Source organism: Microtus oregoni, unplaced genomic scaffold (assembly GCF_018167655.1).
Source record: "Microtus oregoni isolate MIOR12 unplaced genomic scaffold, Mior012 000000F_ref0000247, whole genome shotgun sequence".
In the NCBI taxonomy this organism is placed as follows: domain Eukaryota; kingdom Metazoa; phylum Chordata; class Mammalia; order Rodentia; family Cricetidae; genus Microtus; species Microtus oregoni.
This window is the reverse complement of record NW_024543059.1, coordinates 415,655-437,663: the sequence shown is the minus strand read 5'-3', so window position 1 is coordinate 437,663 and position 22,009 is coordinate 415,655. Positions and strand designations below refer to the sequence as shown.

The following is a 22,009-nucleotide window of genomic DNA, read 5'->3' as shown; positions in this document are numbered from 1 at the left end:
GTGATGTTGGGGTTTTTGTTACATAGTCTTTGGCCCTTGGTGGGAATGCTGTCAGCCCAGAAGAGTTCATTTAAACTATATATGTATATTTGCACACAGACTTAGGGTTAGGTGTATCTGTCGTTTCTATTACTGTAAGGAAACACCATGACCAAAGCAACTTGGGAAGGAAAGGGTTTATTTGGCTTAGACTACCACATGCCTGCTCACCATCGAAGGAAGTCAGGATAAGAACACAAACAGGGCAGGAAGCTGGATGTAGGAGCTCATGCAGAGGCCATGAAGGAGAACTGTTTATTGGCTTGGTCTTCATAGCTGGCTCAGCCGGCTTTCTTATAGAAGTCAGAACCGCAAGCCAAGGATGGTACCACCCATAGTGGGTTGGGTTCTCCCCCATCAATCACCAATTAAGAAAATACCCTATAGGCCCATCGTTTGGAGGCGTTTTCTCAATTGAGTGCCCTTCTTTCAGACAACCCTAGCTGTGTCAAGATGACATAAGACTAGTCAGCACAGGCTATTAGGCTGTTCTGGTTTTTTTGTAAATGGTTAGTAGCATTATTCCTTATGGTTTTCTCAGACATCCTTACTGTTATTTTAACTTACAGCTGCCTCTTTACTGACGGGCACACCTCTAGTCTGGGGCCTACTCACACATCCACACAGGTTACTTTTCTTCAGGGGGAATAAAAGACCTAATTTTTGTCTTGTGCCTGACTTCTTACATGGATGCTGGGAATCTGTACTTAAGTCTTCATGTTTGCATGGCATGCACTTTGCCGAGTGAGCCAGCTTCCTATTTCAGCTCCCCTGCCCATTTTCTTGAGAGATAGAACAGCCTTTGGTTTGACTCAAATATGCTATTTTTTGACCCTGCAACAATCTCTCACTCAAAGGTGCTGGAATCTCCTTGTCTATAGGTTATGCTGGGTAGGTGCTCACTAGATATCAGGAGTGGACATACAATCCTTAGAACTAGAAGGCACAGATGCTCACCCTAGTTGTGGCTGTGGGCAAGCCATTGCCCATCTCTAAACCTCAGCCACCTTGCCTTTAACTGAAGGATGCCTACAACTGATGACCACATACAACACATCCATTCTTGATGCACAGTCCTTTTTTCATTCTCAGCATCCATCCACAAGACAACCTGGCCTCATTTCTTTGCTCATCCTCCTCCTGTTCTGGGGCTGAGGCTCCTCTGAGCAAAACAGCTGTCACTGTCAGACCAGCTGTGCTTGTTTGCAAATGATCGCCACAGCTGGGCGTGTTGACTGACGTCTCCCCATGGGAAGAGCTAGGAAGACACTGGATGCTTACCCGAGTACCAGCATCCATGACTGGTGAAGATTCTCCAGTGTGGCTGCTTTGGGGCTACCCACGCTCCCGTCAGTAACTCTTCACCCATGCTCTATAAGTTAGCCCAATAAACTCATTAGTTCCCTTGGGAGATCTTTGGTAGAATTAAGTTTTGGTTACTGGGACTTTAGAGGGCAGGTAAATACTGCATAGTCCTACTCCCAAATAACTCCTGCTAGTAATAACTTTTTATTATGCAGGAGGCAGTATGCTACAGAAACCACTTGGGCACTGTCACTTCTGAGCCATATAAACATTTAAATGTCTCCATACCTGTAAAATGAACGTAACAGTAACTGTCCTACAGGTTCTTCTGAGGATTTGATGTCAGGTAAATTTGATGATACTTGAATTGGTAATTGTGGCTTGCCTGGTGAACAAAACCATAGAGATCACGCTGCCCCCTGCAGGCAATGGGGCATGCAACCCAAAGGCAATCCCAAAAGATGGGTTGCAGAAATCAGATCACATAGAATGTGGGCTCTTCTCTGCAGGGGTGCCCCTGCTTTATCTGGTCATAATCTCTAGCTTCTCCAGTATGGATGTATTTGAAAAATGCAGAAAAGTTCTGACTCAACACAAGAATGAAAGAAGACAAAACCTGCCCAAACCTTCAGGCAAGGCTGTCACTAGTGGCTCAGGAACCGAGGCTAAATTGTACCAGTCCTAGAGCTCTGTGAGCTGATCTACTGTAACATGCATGGTCCCCCATGTCCCGTGAGGTAAGTGTAAGTCCCAGAGTTGCCAGCTGATCTACTCTAACATGTGTGGTCCTCATGTCCTGTGGGTATACAGTTTACTACAGTTTGCAGATGAGGAAACGGAAGCCTTTAAGGTAGGTGTGTGGGCAGCAGCAGGACACCAACAAGGGTAAGGTAGTAATTTAGGAGAGATGATGAGGCCCAGGTCAGGTTATAGCTGGGATGGGAAAGAGGGACATACAGAAGGCAGGCACAGGGTGTGGCAGCAAGTGGTATGAGAATAAAGGGAAGAGGCCAGCATTCTAACTGTGGTTTGGGCAACTGGCACCTGCTTGTTCCTGCCGCACACTGAGCTGGAACCATGTACACAAGAGCACCTGTCCAGGAAGTTCACAATGAAGAGACTCCTAGTCATCTGGGAGGGACCTTCAGAACAGATGGGAGAGCTCGGGAAATGGCCAAGTTGAGTAACGGAAGTGACGGAGGCAGACTGTCCTCTACTCCACCAGCTGAGATGAGACTACATTGCAGATTCCCTGGGCTGCAGGAGACAGGTTCTGTCTGTCTTCCGGGATCGGATCTGGGAAAGATACTGATATGCTGTGGACAAAGACAGTCTAGCAGTTTCTTGCCTCCACTTGTCCCCCTTTGCCTGACAATCTTCTTCCTAGCACCCCACTGTGTGTGTCCATCCCAGAGTTCCACTAGGGGTCTTCATTGGAACACAGGTGATAATCTGCTCACAGGAGCACTGGCTACCGGCACTGACAGACTATGGAGAAAGAGGCTTTGGAGTCTGGTGGCAACTAAATCTAATAAAATGTTCCTAGTCAGATCAGCAAAAATAAGGACGACTCCTCAGATGAATAAAGGTTGGGAGATATTTATTTTCTTTAAACCGGATCATAAATAACAAAGAAACAAAGTCGGCCCCAGACTCTGGACCGTGCAGCAGGACAGGGGTAGGAAGTTGTTGGGTGAACGGTGAAGAGGGCTACACGCCACCTATGACAGTCACACAAAGATGCCCCTCCCTGCCTGTGGGAATGGCGTGCCTGGGCAGCAGGGGGAGCCCGCAGTGCTATGATGAGGGCAGATGGGGATGCTAGTCCATGGTGTTTCTACATAGTAACACGGAAACCACAAGTGGAGCGAGGAGCTGTGGGTCTAGAAGAGGCAAGCGGCACTTGGCACACCTTCAGGAACCAACTATGAAAATGGTTAAATTCCATCATTAAAAACAATTCCACAGGATTTAGCCTGTGGCTTTGTGCGTGGGCTGTGTTTCACCTGGGCTGCTCTGTGGCAGATGAGGGCTCAGAGACCCTTGGAGCAGCCTGGCCTCAGCCCAGGGCAGGTGCCCAGGTATGTGGGAGAGGGACGGTAGGCTCACCCAGACGGGAAGCCATGTGCTTGGACTGGCTGGACCTGGCTTACAGGCAGGTTTCTTGGGATGCTTCCTATCTACTACCTCTCCCTGAACTAAGGCTGGAACCTTGGTTACTCTGGTTCTTCCAGACTTGGAACAGTTAAGACAGAGATAAAGGTACCTGACTGGTGTTTTATTTGAAAGGGAAAAATAAGGGCCAGTGTGCGCATTGCCCATCACATGAGGTAGGGCAGGACCATGCCAAGAACATCCTCAAGGAATGGAGATTCCTGAGCCTGGGGAGACATATGAACCCAGGTACATTGCCAGATACCAGGAACAGCTCTGGTGGCTCACCCTAGGCAAGGCAGGGAGCACAGGGGAGGGGAAGAGCTGGGAACCCCAGACTGCACAGGCCACTGTTGGACAAGGGCCCTGGAAAACAATGCTTTTGACAGGTATACAGAAAGGGTTTGTACATCTTGGATGCCCCTCTACAGGGAGCCAGTGTCACATGGCTGGGTGGGATGGTGAGGAGGAGACAGCGGCATCACAGTGGCCTCTGGTGCGATGTATTTACAACAGAGCTCAAGGTAGAGAGAGGGGTGGACATCAGGTCACTAACAGCCAGGAAACACACTGTCAGGGGTAGAAAGGGGGGAAATGTTACAAATGTCACCATTACAAGCTTTTACCCAGCTTATCCCTTTCTCCAGGGAACCCTCCCGTCCCGGGTGACCACCAAAGCCCTGCAGGCATGACCCATCTCTTCACAGCCCCTTGATATATGGAACCATCTGGAAGCATTTATGGTTGGCAGAATTATGTTTAGGATGTGTTCCTGGAAGATAGTGGGCAGAGGCCAGGGTGCGGCTATGTTGCATAGGACACCCCCTGACCCAAACAAAGAATCACTTCCTCTAAATGCCAGCAGTGCAGGATTTAAATTCCCAATCTAGACTTCTACACGACCTCCATGGCCTGCCCAGCTCTGCTCAGCAGGAGGCAGAACACAGACATTTCTGGCAAAGGTGGAACACACTGCAGGAAATGAGGCATGCCAGCTCAGCGAGACCCCACTGGACCCACATACAACCAAGAAAAACACAGACCACTTCGGTAATGCAGACCAGAAAGGGCTAAGGCAGTGATACCCATAGTCCCCAAGATTCTTAAGTTTTGAGGTGGGTCATCCAGCTAGACTCACATGCCTTTATGTACTTACCACTGGAATCCTCCGATGGGCTCTGCAAACCTGTGCCGGATCAGGAAAGTGGCAACAGCTTCAGCTACCTGGAAAAGAAGAGGCATTCTAGGCCCTGTGGAGGGAAGTGCTGGGCTTCTGCTGAAGGTTCAGCCACCGCTGTCCTTGGAAGTACTCACTACTGTCTGGGTAGCTTAAGAGCAAAGGACCTGGACCAGGGGACTCCTTACAAGATAGCTCCAGAGAGGTGAAGGGGAACAAGAATCTTTTACTCCCAGAAGACTTACAAACACCATTTTCTCACAGAAGGAGCCCTGATTAATCTCTGACTATAACTGGAATTTAGGGTGCAGTGCCTGCTCAAATCACCCTTGTCTGGTTTTAGATGCTAACAAAGAAGCAGATCTTAGCCACAGGGCCCTGGAATAAAAGAGGGTGCCAGTGGTTCCTCAGCCCAGACATACAAAGCCAAGACCACAGGTGCTCACCAGGCAGAGACTCGGGGAGCTGGCAGACAAACCCTGAGACACAGGTTTATCCTACTTTCTGTGAAATCCCACATTCCCCCCAGTCGTCCTCTCAAGTCACTGGACTCCAGACACACCTTGTCAGGGGCATCCTCGTGGACTGCATGGCCACACTGCGGTAAGACCTGCATCTGGAACTTCCCTGGAGAGGAGACAAACAGGCAACCTCAGGGATAGAAAGCCCTCCCCAAATCACTCCTATGCCTCCTAGGTCACTGGGCATCCCAGGAAGACCTTCCCTCAGAACACTCTGGACAAACTACCAAGTCTGCTGAGTGTAACTGTACCCTTGTTCAGGTTCCCTTCACTTTTCACCCTTTCCTTCTGTACCTCCTTGGTGTGAATTTACTTCAGACAGAAAACTCGGTTCCTGTGCTCACAGGAGTCGGTCTAGTTGGAGAGTAAAACACAGCACTAATGCAGATGGAGTCCCAAGGATGAGGCAGTGTGGTAAAGGTACCCAGACAGGTTTCTGCACAGAAAGAATGGCCCACCTACAGAAGAGAAGGCTTGAAATGACAGCCATGGAAATAAAGCTTGGCATGGTGCTGATGTGAGTGGCTGGCAGTGAGGCTGGGCTGGAAAACCGGGGCCATTTGGAACTCTGTAAGCTATGTTAGGAATACTGAAATGGATTATTGTAAAAGACAGCAGATGAGTATCAAACAGTGTGCTAGGCAACGTAAGATGTGCTTCCTTACTCTGCCTTACAGCACTGCAAACTCACAACCTAGGGTAATTTGTGGGGGTAACTTGGGGTTGAAAGTAGGGCTCCAACCTACTTAAACTCTACCACTGAGTTACACTTCAAACCCTAATGTGACAAGTATTAAGAGTGAAGAGCAGTTGGGCATGTAGCTTTCCTGGGTGTGTTGGTCCAAGGGTTGGTATCCAGCACTGACAACAACAAACAAAGGAGTGACTAGAGCTGTGCTGGGCTGGGCTACAGCACGAGGGGCAGGTGCTTTTCGGGCACAAAAGCTAAATACAGGGTCGGGTGGGGAGCTGATTAACTCGTGAGCCCAGTATTTCCATTTACAAAGTAAGAAAGTTGGAGACGTCCTTGTGGCTCTCATGCAAGCCGCACAGTAGTCCATGTTTTCAGCGTACCAGTCTACGCACTGTTGAAGATGACTCTACAATCACACAGTGAGGAAGCGAGCTATGATTAGGGCAGTATCTGTCCAAGGCTGTGTAATTAGTGCAGGAACTAGGCCACACCATTAAGTCTATTAATGGTCTTCCTCTTGCAGGAGGCTGCGTCTCCTTCAGATCTATTATATTATTAATGCACATGATTCTAACGTAGAGGAAAACACTGGGCCCTGCTGCATCCCCGCTGCAGTCTTCACATCTGGGCTCACGTGTGGTGCTCAGACCCACTATACTTTGTAATCTTCTTAAGCCTGGCATCAACACTCTCTCTCAATTTACACATTTAAGAGCATTCCAGCTAAAACAGATTACTAGGTGAGCAGTGTCTAAACCCCCCACCCCACCCCCAAGAAGCTCCCTCTTCTCCCTCCTCACCATCATGTCTTCTAACAGACTTTAAACCACTTGGTACTTATACTGTTTCTCTTTTCTGAAAACTCTGAACATAAGAAAACACCAGGAAATTATGTCTGTTCACAATGTTAGGTGCCCTTGTAATAGTAATTTCCAAGGCATCACCTCATTTGATTTCTTTCATCCTGGAAACAATGCTTGATTCTCATTTTTAGTTAGGTGGGGGAAGACAATGACTCTTCAGAAAAGGGAAGATGCTTGCCCACAACCACCCGGCGGCAGCGGTTCAATGGAGGTGACTCTAGTGCTCACACTCTCCCTACTGTATCTCACTATCTCAGAACATCCATTTTCATATGACTGCCCATTTCCCCACCCTCAGAGAAGGATCCACAGGCACAAATTCTGGATGACTTACCCTGCATCTGGCCTATGGTCAGATCTTTATCCAGTCTATCAACACCTGGAACAAAACAGGATAATCTGTGAGTAACTCCTTAGAAAATGCCTTGGAAACAAGTTTCACTGAGCACTGAGTAAAACTGCCTCAGAGTTATATGCACCACTGCACCCTCAATCCAGATGCACAGGGTCCCGATTCCCCACTGCACCCTCAATCCAGATGCACACGGTCCTGATTCCCACCGCAACCTCAATCCAGACGCACACGGTCCTGATTCCCCACTGCGCCCTCAATCCAGACGCACACGGTCCTGATTCCCCACTGCACCCTCAATCCAGGTGTACAGGGTCCCGATTCCCCACTGCACCCTCAATCCAGATGCACAGGGTCCTGATTCCCACCACAACCTCAATCCAGATGCACAGGGTCCTGATTCCCCACTGTGCCCTCAATCCAGACGCACACAGTCCTGGTTGCCCACTGCACCTTCAATTGTGATTCCCACGGGCACATTCTCACCAGATAAGATTTTTCAGTTTCCAATTTCTGGGTAATTATGGTTTTGTTGTTGTTGTTGTTGTTTTGTGATTTACTTACTTTATTTCTGTATGTGAGTATTTTGCCTGCATGTATATATGTGAACCACATATGTGGCCTGACACCTGTAGAGGTCAGAAAAGGGTGTTGGATACCCTAGAATTGGAGTTACAAATGGTTGTGAGCCACTATGTGGGTTGTGCAAACCAAATTAGGGTTCTCTCCAAGAATAACAAATATTCTTAACCCCAACCCCAATCATGCTCATTTAAAGATGTTTATACGACAACAGGATTTTACTGTCTCAGTTCTCACAATACTCAGAGTGTTTTTACAGCAATATCTGTAGCTCCAGGAGTCGGGCTCACCAGGCACAAAGGCTAGGCCAATGTCATGCACCACTGGAGAGCTTTCATACCCCGTTAGGTTTAGGACTGCATACGGGGAAGCTAGGGGAACAAGGATGGTTCTCCACTTTAAAAGTTGTTAATATTAATAGTTCTAATGAGCTCACATTTAGATGGCAGTACTCACACTTCTATGGACTGAACTGTCCCCACCATTCATGATGAACCCCCAGTCCCCAGTGTATTTGAAGATGGGGTCTACAAAAAGGTAAAATGAGGTTGTAAGGGTGGGGGTCTCTGAGACAATAAGATTAGTGTCCTTGCAGAAGGCACCAGGAAAGCTGTCTCTTTTTCTCTCGGCCATATGAAAGCACAGAGAGAAGGTCTGTGAATAGAAGAGATTTCTGAGAACTTAGCCTGACTGAACTCTGATCTTATCCTTTAGCCCCCAGACTGTGAGAAAAGAGGTTTCAGTTCTTTAAGCTATCCAATCTATAGTATTTGATTATTTCAGCCAAACAAACAGTGCATGCGCGCGCGCACACACACACACACACACACACACACACAAACACACACACACTTACCAGCCAAGAGCAGCAATTTAGGGATAGGACAACTAAGAAAGAGATTGGACAAGCCCCGGAACCAGCCATCCCAGTACTTTTCTGTTTTTGCCAGTTCAATTCTCCAGGTGTACGGATGGTCCTTCTTGGTCTGCAGGAATAAAAGCAAAGTGAGGGTGAGGAGTAGGACAGAAAGCAGGTCTGTAGGAAGGAAGGAGGAACCAGCACTAATCAAGAAGCCACTGACCTACAGCTGAGGGTACACTAACCCTTCATACAGAGCTGCAGGCTGCTGTAACCTCTACTTTGTTTTCTTCTGGCTCACATGAGCCTCCTGTCTCAACCTCCCAACTGGCTGGTGTTCCAGACACAGTCCAACATACCCAACAACTTCTATTACTTTAGGTAAATTTAGGAAATTTCTTAAGATCAAAAAGGCAGTTAATTATTGATCAAAGACAGAACTTTTCTTTTCTTTTTTGATTTTTCGAGACAGGGTTTCTCCGTAGCTTTTGGTTCCTGTCCTGGAACTAGCTCTTGTAGACCAGGCTGGCCTCAAACTCACAGAGATCCGCCTGCCTCTGCCTCCCGAGTGCTGGGATTAAAGGCGTGCGCCACCACCGCCCGGCGACAGAACTTTTCTTATACCAGTGAGTAAAAAGGGCATATCAACAAAAGAACATAGACAAAGACCACACTCTAGTAAAATAAAACAAAAGAAAAAAAAAACCTAAGTGAAAGAAAAAGCACAAACTGGCATCCACTCCAGGATCACTATCAGACAAATATGACAAACCACAGGAAAGAACAAGCTGACGTGTGTGAAAAGAGTATTTATCTCATTCCAGATTTACGATGATGATAGTAATGGTAATTCTAAGGCAATATGACAAATAGGAAAATGTCAACATCTGTCTTCCCTTGACAATGGGATGGGCATACAATGTATTATCAAATATTAGTGAACTAGTAAGAGTACCCATGCTTTCCTGTGTCATGGAAACAGGTTAGATATTGGAACTGAAATAAGTGATTAGGATGCTGCATTGAATGCAACACGAAAACCTGGGTGTGGACATGCGATGACATAGTAGACTGAAGATCAGTGGTGACTAAGATGTCCACATCACCCAAAGTGACCACAGAGTCAGGGAAATCCCTATCTGAGTTTAAATGTTATTTTGTAAAGACATTTTTAATGATCCTAAAATTGTCTAAGATTACATATGATTCTCAATAAACAATCAACTTTGCAAAAGAGGAAGAAAACTGGAGAACTCATACTTCTTGACTTCAAAACTGTTACAAGCTGCAGTAATTAAAAGTTTGGGACTTAGGGGTATTGCTCAGTGGCAGAGGTTTAGCATGTGTGAGGCCTTAAGAACCACAAAACCAAGGAAGTTTGGTACTGCCATTAAAGATACACAGCAACACAGGTACCAGAAATGAACACTGAGACACACGGTCAAATGACCTCTGCTAAGAGTATCAAGAGAATTGGTAGGGGACACACAGTGCTGAGATAATTAAACATACGGTCACATAAAGGAGAATGCATACCCAGCTGGGCAATGAGCAATGAGAAGATGCCCAACAGCAACAGACAATATGTAACCATGAGCTCGGTGTGGTGGCATCTGCCCATAGTTCTGCAGTCCAAGTGGCCCTTGAGTTGTGATTCCTCTGCCTCAGACTCCCAAGTCTAATTTAGGAGTTAAGATGCTACTATGCTGTAATATGATAGAAAACTCTTCTTTCATCCTACAATGTGTTACAAGGCCCAAGGAGATGAAAACTTATTTATATATTTGTAAATTCTAAAGTAGTATAAAGCATAATTCTGACCAGAGATCTCAAGGATGGCAGGAAGAAAAAAAAAAAGTACTTTAAAAGCCAGGCAGTAGTGACATGAGCTGAACATAATATTTGTGTGGGAAATGATTTCTGTGTAATTAGAGGACAAAGGAGTTAGTACTGAGTGTCAGGCGTCCACAGCATCTTTAAATGTGGCTCAATTATAGGACTTAAGATGCACAACTCCAAGTGTTACACTGCATCGTATAACTAACTGTAAGTCCACAACACAGATGGACTGACAGACACTAGGGCCAGAAAGCTTGTTCTAGGAGATAAGCCTGAGAAGATGGAAAGAGCTGGACAGTCACAGGATACAGGCTGGAACTGAGATTTTTTTTTCCCCTTAGAGAACCCACAGGAACACCTTTACAGAGGTGAGGAGGAGCCTGGTGAGGAAGCAGTCTGATGGGCACATATAGGGTAAGTCTCGTGTTCTAATTGGAGCCCAGCCTTAGTGTCTACCACCTCACGATCTCTCACCACAGGGTCTCTGCCCCCTGAAGTCTGTGATCTGATAATAACTATGCTGTCTTCTCTTTCCTCTCCTCCCTCTGTCTTTCCAAGGACGAGACCTTCACTCACTTCCATGTCATCTTCCTTTTTCCTCTTGTTTACTGACTCACTTCCTTCTTCATCTTCTTCCTCCTCCTCTATGATTCCTTCTACTATGGACTTGGAGCCTTCTGGACTTGTAATTCCTTCACACCTAGATCGGAAAAAAAAATACTTGATGAATGTCTTGTCAAATTATCTTAATCTTTTACCAGTAAGAACCCATAAAAAGGTAATGGTCATTTTCTGGGACATGGTGATGGAGATTTTATTGGTATTTTTATATTCTATGAAGTAGTCCTGAAGAATTAAGACAAACGTTATAAGTGTGTAAGGCTGAATTCAGTCCCAGCAAATTCAGTCCCAGCAAACCCCAAAGCAAAGAAGCTCCTTACTTACATCAGAACAAGCCCCGCCCCCAACAAGTCCTGTGTTAATAGCTACCATATAGAAACTGGCAAATACAATGACCATTGCCAGTAGAACCCTGCATCTTTGAACATCCAATCCAAACAATATCTTTCCTTCTTCTTAAAAATGGTATCCTAGGGGCTGGAGAGATGGTTCAGAGGTTAAGGGCACTGACTGCTCTTCCAGAGGACCTGTGCTCAATTCTCAGCACCCACATAGTGGTTCACAACTGTTTGTAGCTCCATCCAGTTCTAGGGGACCTGAAACCTCACCCAGACATACATGTAGGGGAAACACCAATGCAAATAAAATAAAAATAAATTTTAAAAATGGCGTTTCTACACAATAAGACATGACAGTATGATATGGGATTCCCCTCTGTATGCTGCAAATACCAATGGTTAATAAAGAAATTGCTTTGAGCCTATAGCAGAGCAGGGCAGAATAGAGCTAAGCAGGGAAAACTAAACTGAATGCTGGGAGAAAGAAGGCGGAGTCAGGGAGAAGCCATGGATCCCATGCCAGAAACAGACGCAAGCCACCAGCTCGAACCTTGTGGTAGGCCACAAACCTCGTAGTATAGTATAAAATAATGGAAATGGGTTAAATTAAGATGTAAGAGCTAGCCAATAAGAAGTTAGAGCTAATAGGCCAAGCAGTGATTTAATTAATAGTTTCTGTGTGGTTATTTCAGGAGTCTGGGCGTCCGGGAAATAAAAAATGGACTCTACAATAAATTGGCGCACCAACGTGGCTGATTAAATCTACATAAAACTTGAGAGGGCTTGGAAAGGAATTCTAGACACTAAAATACAAAGTTTAGCCGCATTTTTTTTTCAGAGGGGCTATGCTTGCTGGCGGCATGCTGAAACTCCTTTAAGAGAGATCTTCCTGATTCAGTAGTAGCAAAACAAAACAAACAAAAAAAACCACGTGGTTTTGAAATGGCTTCCTGGTCCATGCTGCCAGCATGAACTCTGGCTCTTTTCTGGGGTTGATGCCCATCACCCACTTTGGGTGCGAATGCTTATGTGTCCGCCCAAGGTTGGGAGGAAAGTAGCTGAGACCATGCCCAGGGCTCAGCACCCCAACCTGGGCAGATTTAGCTTTCACTCAGATAAAAGGGGTTTATAAGCTACCCAGTGCTACCCAGAGTTGAGGTGGTGAGGATGGATCCCACCCTGTGGTCCTAGAGCCTGTGGTGGTCGGGAAACAAACGGCCTCCCTACAACAACAGTAGAAGGGAAACTTGCTGGCAAGAAGTTTCAGTAGGAGGGAATGAGAGTGGATGAAAAGGGGTGAAAATGACTATAATCTTTATATACATATATCAAACTGTCAAATCTAAAAGAAATTAAGTAAGCCAACAATGATACAAATGGAACCTCTTTACGATATAATTAGATAGAAAAATCACTATTATATGAACAGCTGGTCCCATGGTTCCTCTTAAAGAAAACTCAATGGAAAAATATATAGACAGGTGTTATTATGGGTTCTAAGGCCTGGAGGCAGCTAGAGGCATGGAAAACTAGTTTCCTCAAAAATCTACCAAGCAGTGTGGCAGAGAGGGAGAGAGAGCAGACCCTCAAGAGGGCATCAGCAGACTGCTCATGCTTATCTCGATTTTCACTTTCAACTTACGAATTAAATAGCAGGGCAACTAAGTCTAACAATAATGTAGTGCATGTTTCAAAAAGGCCAGAAAAGAAGATTTTGAGTGATTTCACCAAGAATATTCAAGGTTATAGATATGCTGATTACCCTGAATTAATCATTATAAAATATACATGACATTGAAATAGTATTATACAACACCCTAGTACATATGCACATACAAATTACTATCTGTAAATCAAAAAATTTAGAAAAATTTGAAACAAGAAAAGACTATTGCTTAGATTAATTAACTGATGCTATTAAATTCTAACTTTTTTAGGTGTAATAATGTTATTATTATTTCTCTAGAGCATAATAAATTCTTACAGAAAGACTCAGATTTGGGGGGAGTTTACTTTACAATATTTGAGGTTATGGGAAGTTAACAGGCATGTAAACAAGACTGGTCATGAGTTAGAGCACTAAAAATGGGCACTGATCACATTAGGGTTCCTTAAATTACACGAAGACATAGTTTTTCAGAAATTCAAGATCTTACCAACAAGACTGTGTACATTAAACACAATACACAATCCCCAGTGATGATCAGCATTCCATGATGCCACTACCCGTTTTACCAACACTCGTGTCTGGCCTAGTGGACGATGTCTTTTCAATTAACGTTTATTTTGTGGTTATTTTACAAAGGACTCATGCAAATCCACCAAGAAAGATCAATTAGGTTGAGTAATTTCAGCTCTCAGCCTCTAAATGTGGCTTTTACTCTAACTCTGCCAGAATTTCATACTTGGGTTTGCGTTTCATACTGGGTTTGGCTCAGTGACACATAGACACTAACACAGGAACACTGGTGTGGACACTTAGTTTAAATGTGTACTCACTGGAATGCACACTCTAACAACAGGAGATGTGCTAATTTAATCTAGGAGTTAAAGAAGACACTACTGGGCTTTGGGATTTCTAAAAACCAAACAGAAAAACAACTAGAAAAACCATCTCCATGCTAGACTAACAGAACTCACTGTAATCTTATCTAAAATAATGAAGGCATTTAGCAGTATGGCAGAATAAGTGCAGGAACAAAGGAGCCCTAATTCTCTCCTGTTTTTCATCCTCTAACCAGGCAAAGAGATAAAAGACTTACTGTTTGACTTGACCGACCATTGAGACTCGGGCAGACTCTAGGTTTCGAATCTGGCCACTCTTCACACTAGGAGAGAAAGGAGAGAGGTTATTCAGTACTTAGCACAGCACAATACCAGGAAAGAGTACTTTAGGTTCTATGGGATCTAACAGAAAGCTGCAGTCACCAAGTGCTACTGAACAGACAACTGCCACTCTTCACCTAACTATTACAAGTGTAAGTAAAGAAACCGCAGCTTCTCAGAGGGTGCGTGAGGAGCACAGAAGCACACAGATAACACTGATATGCAGGACATGTTCAGAGAAGTGCTTTATTTCCAATGAGGAAGCTGAGAAGCCTGTCCATGTTCTACTACATCCAGGTCTGAACGGGAGAAGTCAGCCACAAAGAGAGGGCACAGCAGAGCACAGCGGACAGCTGGACAGCCGGCTCATTGAGAAGCTCTAGTTGGAATGGGAGCCCAAAGCTCATTCCCTAGAAACTGGATTCTCACTGCAACAGTAGAGGTGGGGCCTTTAAGATATCATCAGCTTAGGCTCTTCATTCAGGAACAGGTTAAGATCTTTATCAAAAATCAGTTTGCTGGGCTGAAGGGATGGCTCAGAGGTTAAACAGTGCTTGCTGCCCTCCAAGGGACCAAAGCACCCATGTCAGGCAGCTGACAACCATGTTTAACTCTAGCTCCAGGGGATCAGATCCCTCTTCTGGTCTCTGTGGGTACCCACACACAGTTCTTTATTGGCAATTCTCTCTCTCTCTCTCTCTCTCTCTCTCTCTCTCTCTCTCTCTCTCTGTCTGTCTCTCTCAAACACACACACATATATGAAAAAAAAAAAGGAGGTTTGCTATAAAGTAAGTTTGAGGCTGAAGAAATGGCTCAGTGAGTGCAGGAACTTTCATCCTAAGACTTATTTCTGCAGAGGGCAGCAATGTTCTACTGATCTTTGAATCTTCATCCTTTAGCATGAAATAAGTTTCACACAGACTTATAAAATTATCAATTGGACTAATAGTTATATTCAATGATGAGACCCTTCAACAGAAGTCATAGGCAATTCTTCCAGCAATTTTTTATAAAAATGACTTAAGTTTTTTGTTTGTTTTGTTTTGTTTCCCCCACAAATCCAAATAATTCTAGTGAGCAGAACTCCTGCCCTATTGTTCTGGAGAACAGAACCTACACCTGCTATTTCTTCACCATTGTAAGACACAGAAAGCGAATCTAGAACCATGGAGCTTTAGGGAGAGAGGGCAGAACCAGCTGGACAGCAGATGGCCTGTAATTACTAACATACTAGGAGATGCTGTATTAGCCAGGTATACTTTGCAGATGCCTGAGGCAATTAGGAAACACTGAAAAACACTCTGCTTCAAAGCTATTTCCTTACATACTATCATAGATAGGCTTGGAAAGTCACCTTCTACCTCTCAGTACTTGAGGGGGGGGGAGGCTAAAACATAACATCTGGAATTGAGACAGTTTAGACTTGTGGGTTACCTCCATTCAATAGCATTCTCCAGAGATTTGAAGGTTTTAGGACGACCACGCAAAAAATTCTGCATGCTGTTAAGTGCATCCATGGCTGTACCTGATGTTAAACAAAAATTTTAGCCACATCAATAAACTTTTTTTGTTTTCTTGCTTTGCAATTCTACTAAGTACTTATTTTTCCTTTTTAGGTTACTGTACAAAATACTGGGTTTCATCGTGTATATGTCATAATTCCTTGTTCTCTATTGCTCCCCTCCCTGACTATTCCTTTCATGCCTCACTTCTCTTTCTTCCCACAGTTAAGCACACTCTTTTGCTTTCCTATCATATATAATCCAAGTTACCCTCTCTCACCCCTTAAGAAAGCTTCCTCCCCTCTCATGAGGATCTCCTTATAGCTAGTGCTCTCTCTCTCTCTCTCTCTCTCTCTCTCTCTCTCTCTCACACACACACACACACACACAATTTTAAATTTCGTTTCCACATATGAGGGAAAATGTGATATTTCTCTGAATCTGGCTTATTCTGCTTAACATGATTTCCAGTTACATCTATTTTCCTGCAAATGTCATTATTTCATTTTTCTTAAGACTGCATAAAGTTTCATTGTGCATATGCGCCACATTTTCTTTATCTATTCATCTATTATGCACATCTAGGATAATTCCATGGAACTAGCTAAAAATATGGATGTGCAAGTGTCTCTGGGCGGCTGACTGGGAGTCCTTCAGGTATATATCCACAAGGTAGAGCTAAGTCATGATAGTTATATTCCCAATTTTTTAAGGAACCTCCATACTGACTTCCAGTGTGGCTACACAAATTTACATTCCAGTCAGAAAAGAAAAAAGAGTCCTTCTTTCTCTATATTCTTAACAGCATGTAATCAATTGTTTTATTAATGACAGACAACACCCCTGACTGGAGTGAGTGGAATCTTGAAACAGCTTTAAATTGCAATTCCTTAGTGGGTAAGAATATGGAACACTTTTAAAATTCTTTATTGGCAATTTGTATTTCTTCTTTTGAGAACTTTTTTCCTCCATTCACTGATTAGATGATATTACTTTTTGGTGTTAAAGTTTGCACACACGTATGTGCGCGCACACACACACACACACATAAACACACACACAAGATATGAATCCCCAGTATGAACTAGCTTTCAGAGATCCTTTCCCATTCTGAAGGTCATCTCTTCTTCACCCTGGTGATAGTTTCTTTTTCTATACAGAAGCTTCCTAGCTTTGTGGAATTCTGGCAGCTAATTTTCAGATGATTTCCTGTGCCATCTGAGTCCTACAAACCCTTGTCTATGCCTGTATTATCAAGAGAACAGTACTCATATTACTCTCACATCCACAACTACGGAATGGTATTGCTTACACAGGAAGACTCCTCCCTGAAATGACCATCGAGAGGTGGTTGGGTAATAAAGACATTAACTTCATCAATAGATTAATCCACTGTCGAATGCATACTGAATAGGCTGTTTGGAGGCATGGCCTACTTAGAGGAAGCAGATAACTGGGGGCAAGCTCTGGAAGAACCATTTGTTCCTAGTCTCCCTCTGTGTGATGCTCTGACTCACCATCTTCTGAAAGCAATGGACCAGCCAACCATGGACCAAAACCTCTGACACTGGGGGCCAGATGAATCTGTCCTTTAAATTGTTTATCTTAGATATTCTGAGTCAACTCTCCATTATTTGCTCCTGGTAATAGCAGAATTCAATGATGCTTGGGTAAAATAAAGATAGAGTTTAAGAACATTTTGAAGAACAACACAAGCCAGCTTCCTCTATGGCTCTCAGTAATTCCTGACTATGGTATTCATTCCTCATGAGGCACCCAGTGAACAGGACAGCTACCTGTATAAGTAGCAGTGAGATTCTCAGAGTAAGTCAGAAAAAGAGGTTTGTTTCTAAATTGTTAAAAACTAAAAGACACACATATGATTAGAAATATTATACAATCATAAAAAGGTGTTACTGAGAGTTTCTGGTAAGAGAAAATGGTTGTATAATTCTATATTGATACAAAGACAAGTTCATACTTCAATATGAGTGAAAACTGAGAATAATGTACCAGGATGTCTCTTATAAATTCCTGAATTCGATTTGGTCAGTATTTAGAAAACTCACCTTCCACGACATCAATCATACAGAGGCCCAAGAGGCTGGGCACAAGGTTGGCTGATGCTGTGTGCACTGCAATGGCACCGCCCATGCTGTGCCCAATCAGCATGACTGGAGGAGGGAGGTCCCCATACATGGCTTCAACCACATTGCCAACATCTCTGCAAAGAGAGAAATCTTAGAGTGCTGGAGGAGGACATCAAAGATTGTAACTAATAGCTGTGGGAAGTGGAAAAGATCTGTGGGGCAGTCTACAAACACATCCATGTGAGCCTGCTTACATGGCTCCTGGTATCCATGCAGAGCCACACACCCAGTTCTCCAGATAATTGGCAGGATAAGGACTAAGAACCCCAGATTTCTGATCTTTTTTTTATATCACCCTTTTATCATCCTACACATCTAGTACATTCATATAAACATATATTCAACCTAAGTTTGCCAAAATTAGAGAAATAATTTACTCTAAGCTTCTGTTTTCCCATGTATAATGCAATAAGGTTTAAGATAATAAGATTACTATCAGCCTCAGTTTGTTTATTTTACATTTGTCTGTGTGTGCACGTGTGTGAGCGCGTGCACACACACATCATGGCACACATGGAAGTCAGAGGACAATTTGCAAGAGATACTTTAAGCAATGAGTGAGAAGTTAATGTGAAACAGTTATCCAAAAGTTAAAGGACTGTTCAAAAGAAAAGACTCAGAAAAAAAAAATCAAAGCTTCCTTCACAGCAGCATTGCTTCTAAAGACAAGACACCCTGGAAAGACAAAGTGATAGTAGTGGGAGCAAAAACTACAATCTGAATAGTGTTGCTAGGATCACTGAATCTCTCTCTCAAATTCATATATTAATTATGGAGTATTATTATTTGCAAGTTTGTAGTGCATCTGTTAGAAGAACAAGCATTGATAAAAGTTAAGTATTGCGCTCACAACTAAAAGGATATCAAGTGTTCATTCTTACCGGCTTTTGTTCTAGGACTTACAAAAGTGACTGGGTCGTAAGGGGCTTTCCTCAAGAGTGGATTAACCCTGCACAGATCAATGAGTGAAGCACCTGGTATAAAGAGTGCTCTCTCTGGCGCACAGCTGTCTTCCATGTGGAATACTCCACCATATTATCATCCAGGACTAGTATTAGGCTCTTGACTTTCCAGTCTCTAGAACTCTGAGCCTAAATAAACCACTATTTTTTATGAATCCACCAAATTTGTGGTCCCAGTGATGCAGGAATGGAGGCAAGTACCCATCATGCCCTATGAGCTTTCTGTGTCATCTAATGTGATTCTTCAACCACTTTGTCTGAAAGGGCCTGACTACAACTCTACATGTAAGAAACTCAGACAAATTTACCAACTGTAAATACAGCCAAGTCAATTAAACTCATTGGGTCTACCAAATGTCACTGTGCTTCCACCAAAGTAAAAATAATTTATACAGAGTTTCAGAAAAGTAAAATCAAGTAGTATTTCTCTATCAATATGACAAACAGGAAAAAATATTGCAGGCTCATTCCTATGTAAAGATGTGTGTGTGTGTGTGTGTGTGTATGTGTGTGTGTGTGTATACTTATACACAGATAGACATGGACTAGAGGTTCAATTAATTAATCTCAAGCCATGTGGTTATGACTCTTTTATTTGGGGGTAAATATTTTTTAAAAAAAGGTTAAAATTTAAAACCAATATCAATATATAAATTCTAGAATAATTCACAATTCTTACAAAATTTTAGTAGGTAAGGATAAAATAAATAAAATAAAATAAAATATTCTGGAAGATATCAAATTCCACACCTTAAAATATACATTGCTCTTTTGGGACTTGGCTCCAAGATGACCAAAAGAAGGAGAAACAATGGTTGTGCCAAAAAGGGCCGTGGCATACGCAATTTGCTGCATGAGCTGCATGCCCAATGACAGGGCCATTAAGAAGTTCATCATTTGGAACATTGTAGAGGCCACTGCCACCAGGGACATATCTGAAGCACGTGTCTTCGATGCTTATGTGCTCCCCAAACTCTATGTCAAGCTGCATTACTATGTGAGCTGTCAGGAATTGATCTCGTGAAGCTTGGAAGGACCGAATTTAGACCTGCTGGTGCTGCACCACACGACCTCCACCAGAGCCAATGTAAAGAGGCGGCTTCATAAAGACAGAAGAAAACACCTTGGACTTACACTTTTTAAACACACACACACACACACATTAACTGAGTTAGATACTCTCTATGAAAGTTGTTAGTGTATGAAGGAAGACCGGGTCTAAAATACATAACAACTGGGGCTGGATAGATGGTAACCAATCAGTGTTTGCTTCCTTACTTTGCCATTGTTTCTGCTGACAGGTCTTCAGAATTCTTGACTTTAGTTTCTCCTAAAAATAAAATAATTTTAAGATCAAATTTTTGGTGATAGGAATCACAAAACCAGGAGTAATGAAATGGGGACTTTATATATTGTGAGGATAGATTTAGCAAGGATGTTCTAAATTCCAGACTAATCTTTATGGTTAGCTATTCTGAAGAGGATAATTATGGTAGTCTACCTACATGCTAGGATTCCTCCCCAAAGACCCAAATGGGTATAGCAGGTTCATTTGTGTCAGCGAACATTGCGACCGTTTGGGCTTATTAAGGGGCTGGGTAACTGCATTGGGTCGGTGGCCATGAGAAGCTGTACTCACCATGACTTCGGAGATCTAGAGCTACAATCCTACACTGTACTCTACTGATGATTGCTGCCTGGAAGGAAAAGAACAGAGAGAGAAGGTATAGGTTTTGCTCAGTTACAAACAGTTTTGTTAAATGAACCACCATCATAATTCAAGGTACCAATAGAACTAAAAGAAAACTTGTCTTATCCCACAGGTTTCCTTTTAAGTACAATAAAACAACAATGCTTCCCTGTTTTTCTATATACATTGTAGTCTGTCTCCAACTTAAGAATAAACTTTACCCTAAGCCCTCCTTAAATTGTCATTATTCCTAGTCTACTGGTTCATCCACACCTTGGACAGCTTTTAGTTTAGAGGCTGAATCTCCCGCTGTTTATCCCTGGGAGGTGTTTGCTAGTTATGGGAATTACTGATTGCTCTGTGGTGGTAGTAAAACCTTCCAGGCCAAAAACTAATCCATAGTTTGACTATAAAGTTATGAAACAAAATTCTGTCAAATCTGCTTAATTTTTCCACATTTTAAAGTTATTACAAACAAGTAAAAGATAGACCTAAGGTCAGTAACTGTCAAATTCAGTCAATGATTTATAATCATTAGGTGCCCATCAGGAAACTATGACAAAAATATTAAAAGCAGTATCTTGTTTATTTAAATCTTTTTTTTTGATTTTTCGAGATAGGGTTTCTCCATTATTTAAATCTTTTTAAATCACATCTAAAGCTGCCACATTGAGTAACAGAGTTACAGCAGTGAACAACACAGACAATGCCCCTGCACTCATGCTACTTATATTTTCATATGGTTAAAAACAGATAAGAAAAATAAATGTGTACAAGGTCAATTCATAGAATCCTACACACTTTTTAGATAAAGTGTGAGATCATGTCTGCTAGTGACTTCTGGTCTTCTTTCAAATAGCGCAATTTTGTAATTTATGAAGTAAGAAAAAAGCAGCGAGAACCAGACTCACCCAACCATTTCCGCAGTGGGAATTGTGCTATCAACACTCGTATCAACAGTAGATAATATTTGCCAAATCTTCTGAGGTTATCAAACACTTCTAAGTACTTTAAATGCATTATCTGACTCCTCAGAACTCTTGAGACACAATTCTTATCATTTTATAGGTGACAAGATTTCACAAGGAGTTAAGTATCTCACCAGGACCAAAGATCCAGTAAACGGCAGACCCACAGCTGTCCTCAAGCTTGCCCGTCTAATAAAGTACCTAAGGAGTTCTGAGGGATACTAAAAGTACAGTATAAACCCACTAGCAATTCTGATTTAAGTGAACCAAAGGGACAAGCTTGTCTCAATTATTAAGTTTTGGAACTCTGTGGTAGTCTAAGGTATAGAGAATTAGAGACAAGATTGGAAGAAAGATTTGGGCAGAGTAGGGGTGGCAGCACATTATGGGAATTCCAGCACTGCTGGAGGCTGAAGCAGGAGGACCTAGAGTTCAAGGCCAACCTGAGTAAACAGCAAGACCTAGTCTCTAAGGTGTGTGAGTGGGGGGGAATCAGATCACTTTGATATCCTATAAATTACCTCAGATAATTTCAGCCTTGAGAAGCAGGCTGAAAAAATATGGTAC

The 22,009-nt window shown here is 43.1% G+C and overlaps 1 protein-coding gene across 1 annotated transcript in view; it reads right to left on the bottom strand.

Moving 5' to 3' along the window:
- Positions 1-2,923: 2,923 nt before the first annotated feature.
- LOC121453287 (protein phosphatase methylesterase 1) overlaps positions 2,924-22,009 on the bottom strand; it is a 42,439-nt gene continuing 23,353 nt past the window's right edge. Inside the window, exons 4-14 of the mRNA XM_041659940.1 lie at positions 20,424-20,481; positions 20,063-20,114; positions 17,742-17,896; positions 15,605-15,695; positions 14,107-14,172; positions 10,962-11,085; positions 8,544-8,673; positions 7,088-7,132; positions 5,238-5,302; positions 4,655-4,722; positions 2,924-4,068 (exon numbers count right to left, since the gene is read on the bottom strand). Coding sequence (XP_041515874.1) covers positions 4,050-4,068; positions 4,655-4,722; positions 5,238-5,302; positions 7,088-7,132; positions 8,544-8,673; positions 10,962-11,085; positions 14,107-14,172; positions 15,605-15,695; positions 17,742-17,896; positions 20,063-20,114; positions 20,424-20,481 — 873 coding nt within the window. The 3' untranslated portion in view covers positions 2,924-4,049. The remainder of the gene's footprint in view (positions 4,069-4,654; positions 4,723-5,237; positions 5,303-7,087; positions 7,133-8,543; positions 8,674-10,961; positions 11,086-14,106; positions 14,173-15,604; positions 15,696-17,741; positions 17,897-20,062; positions 20,115-20,423; positions 20,482-22,009) is intronic.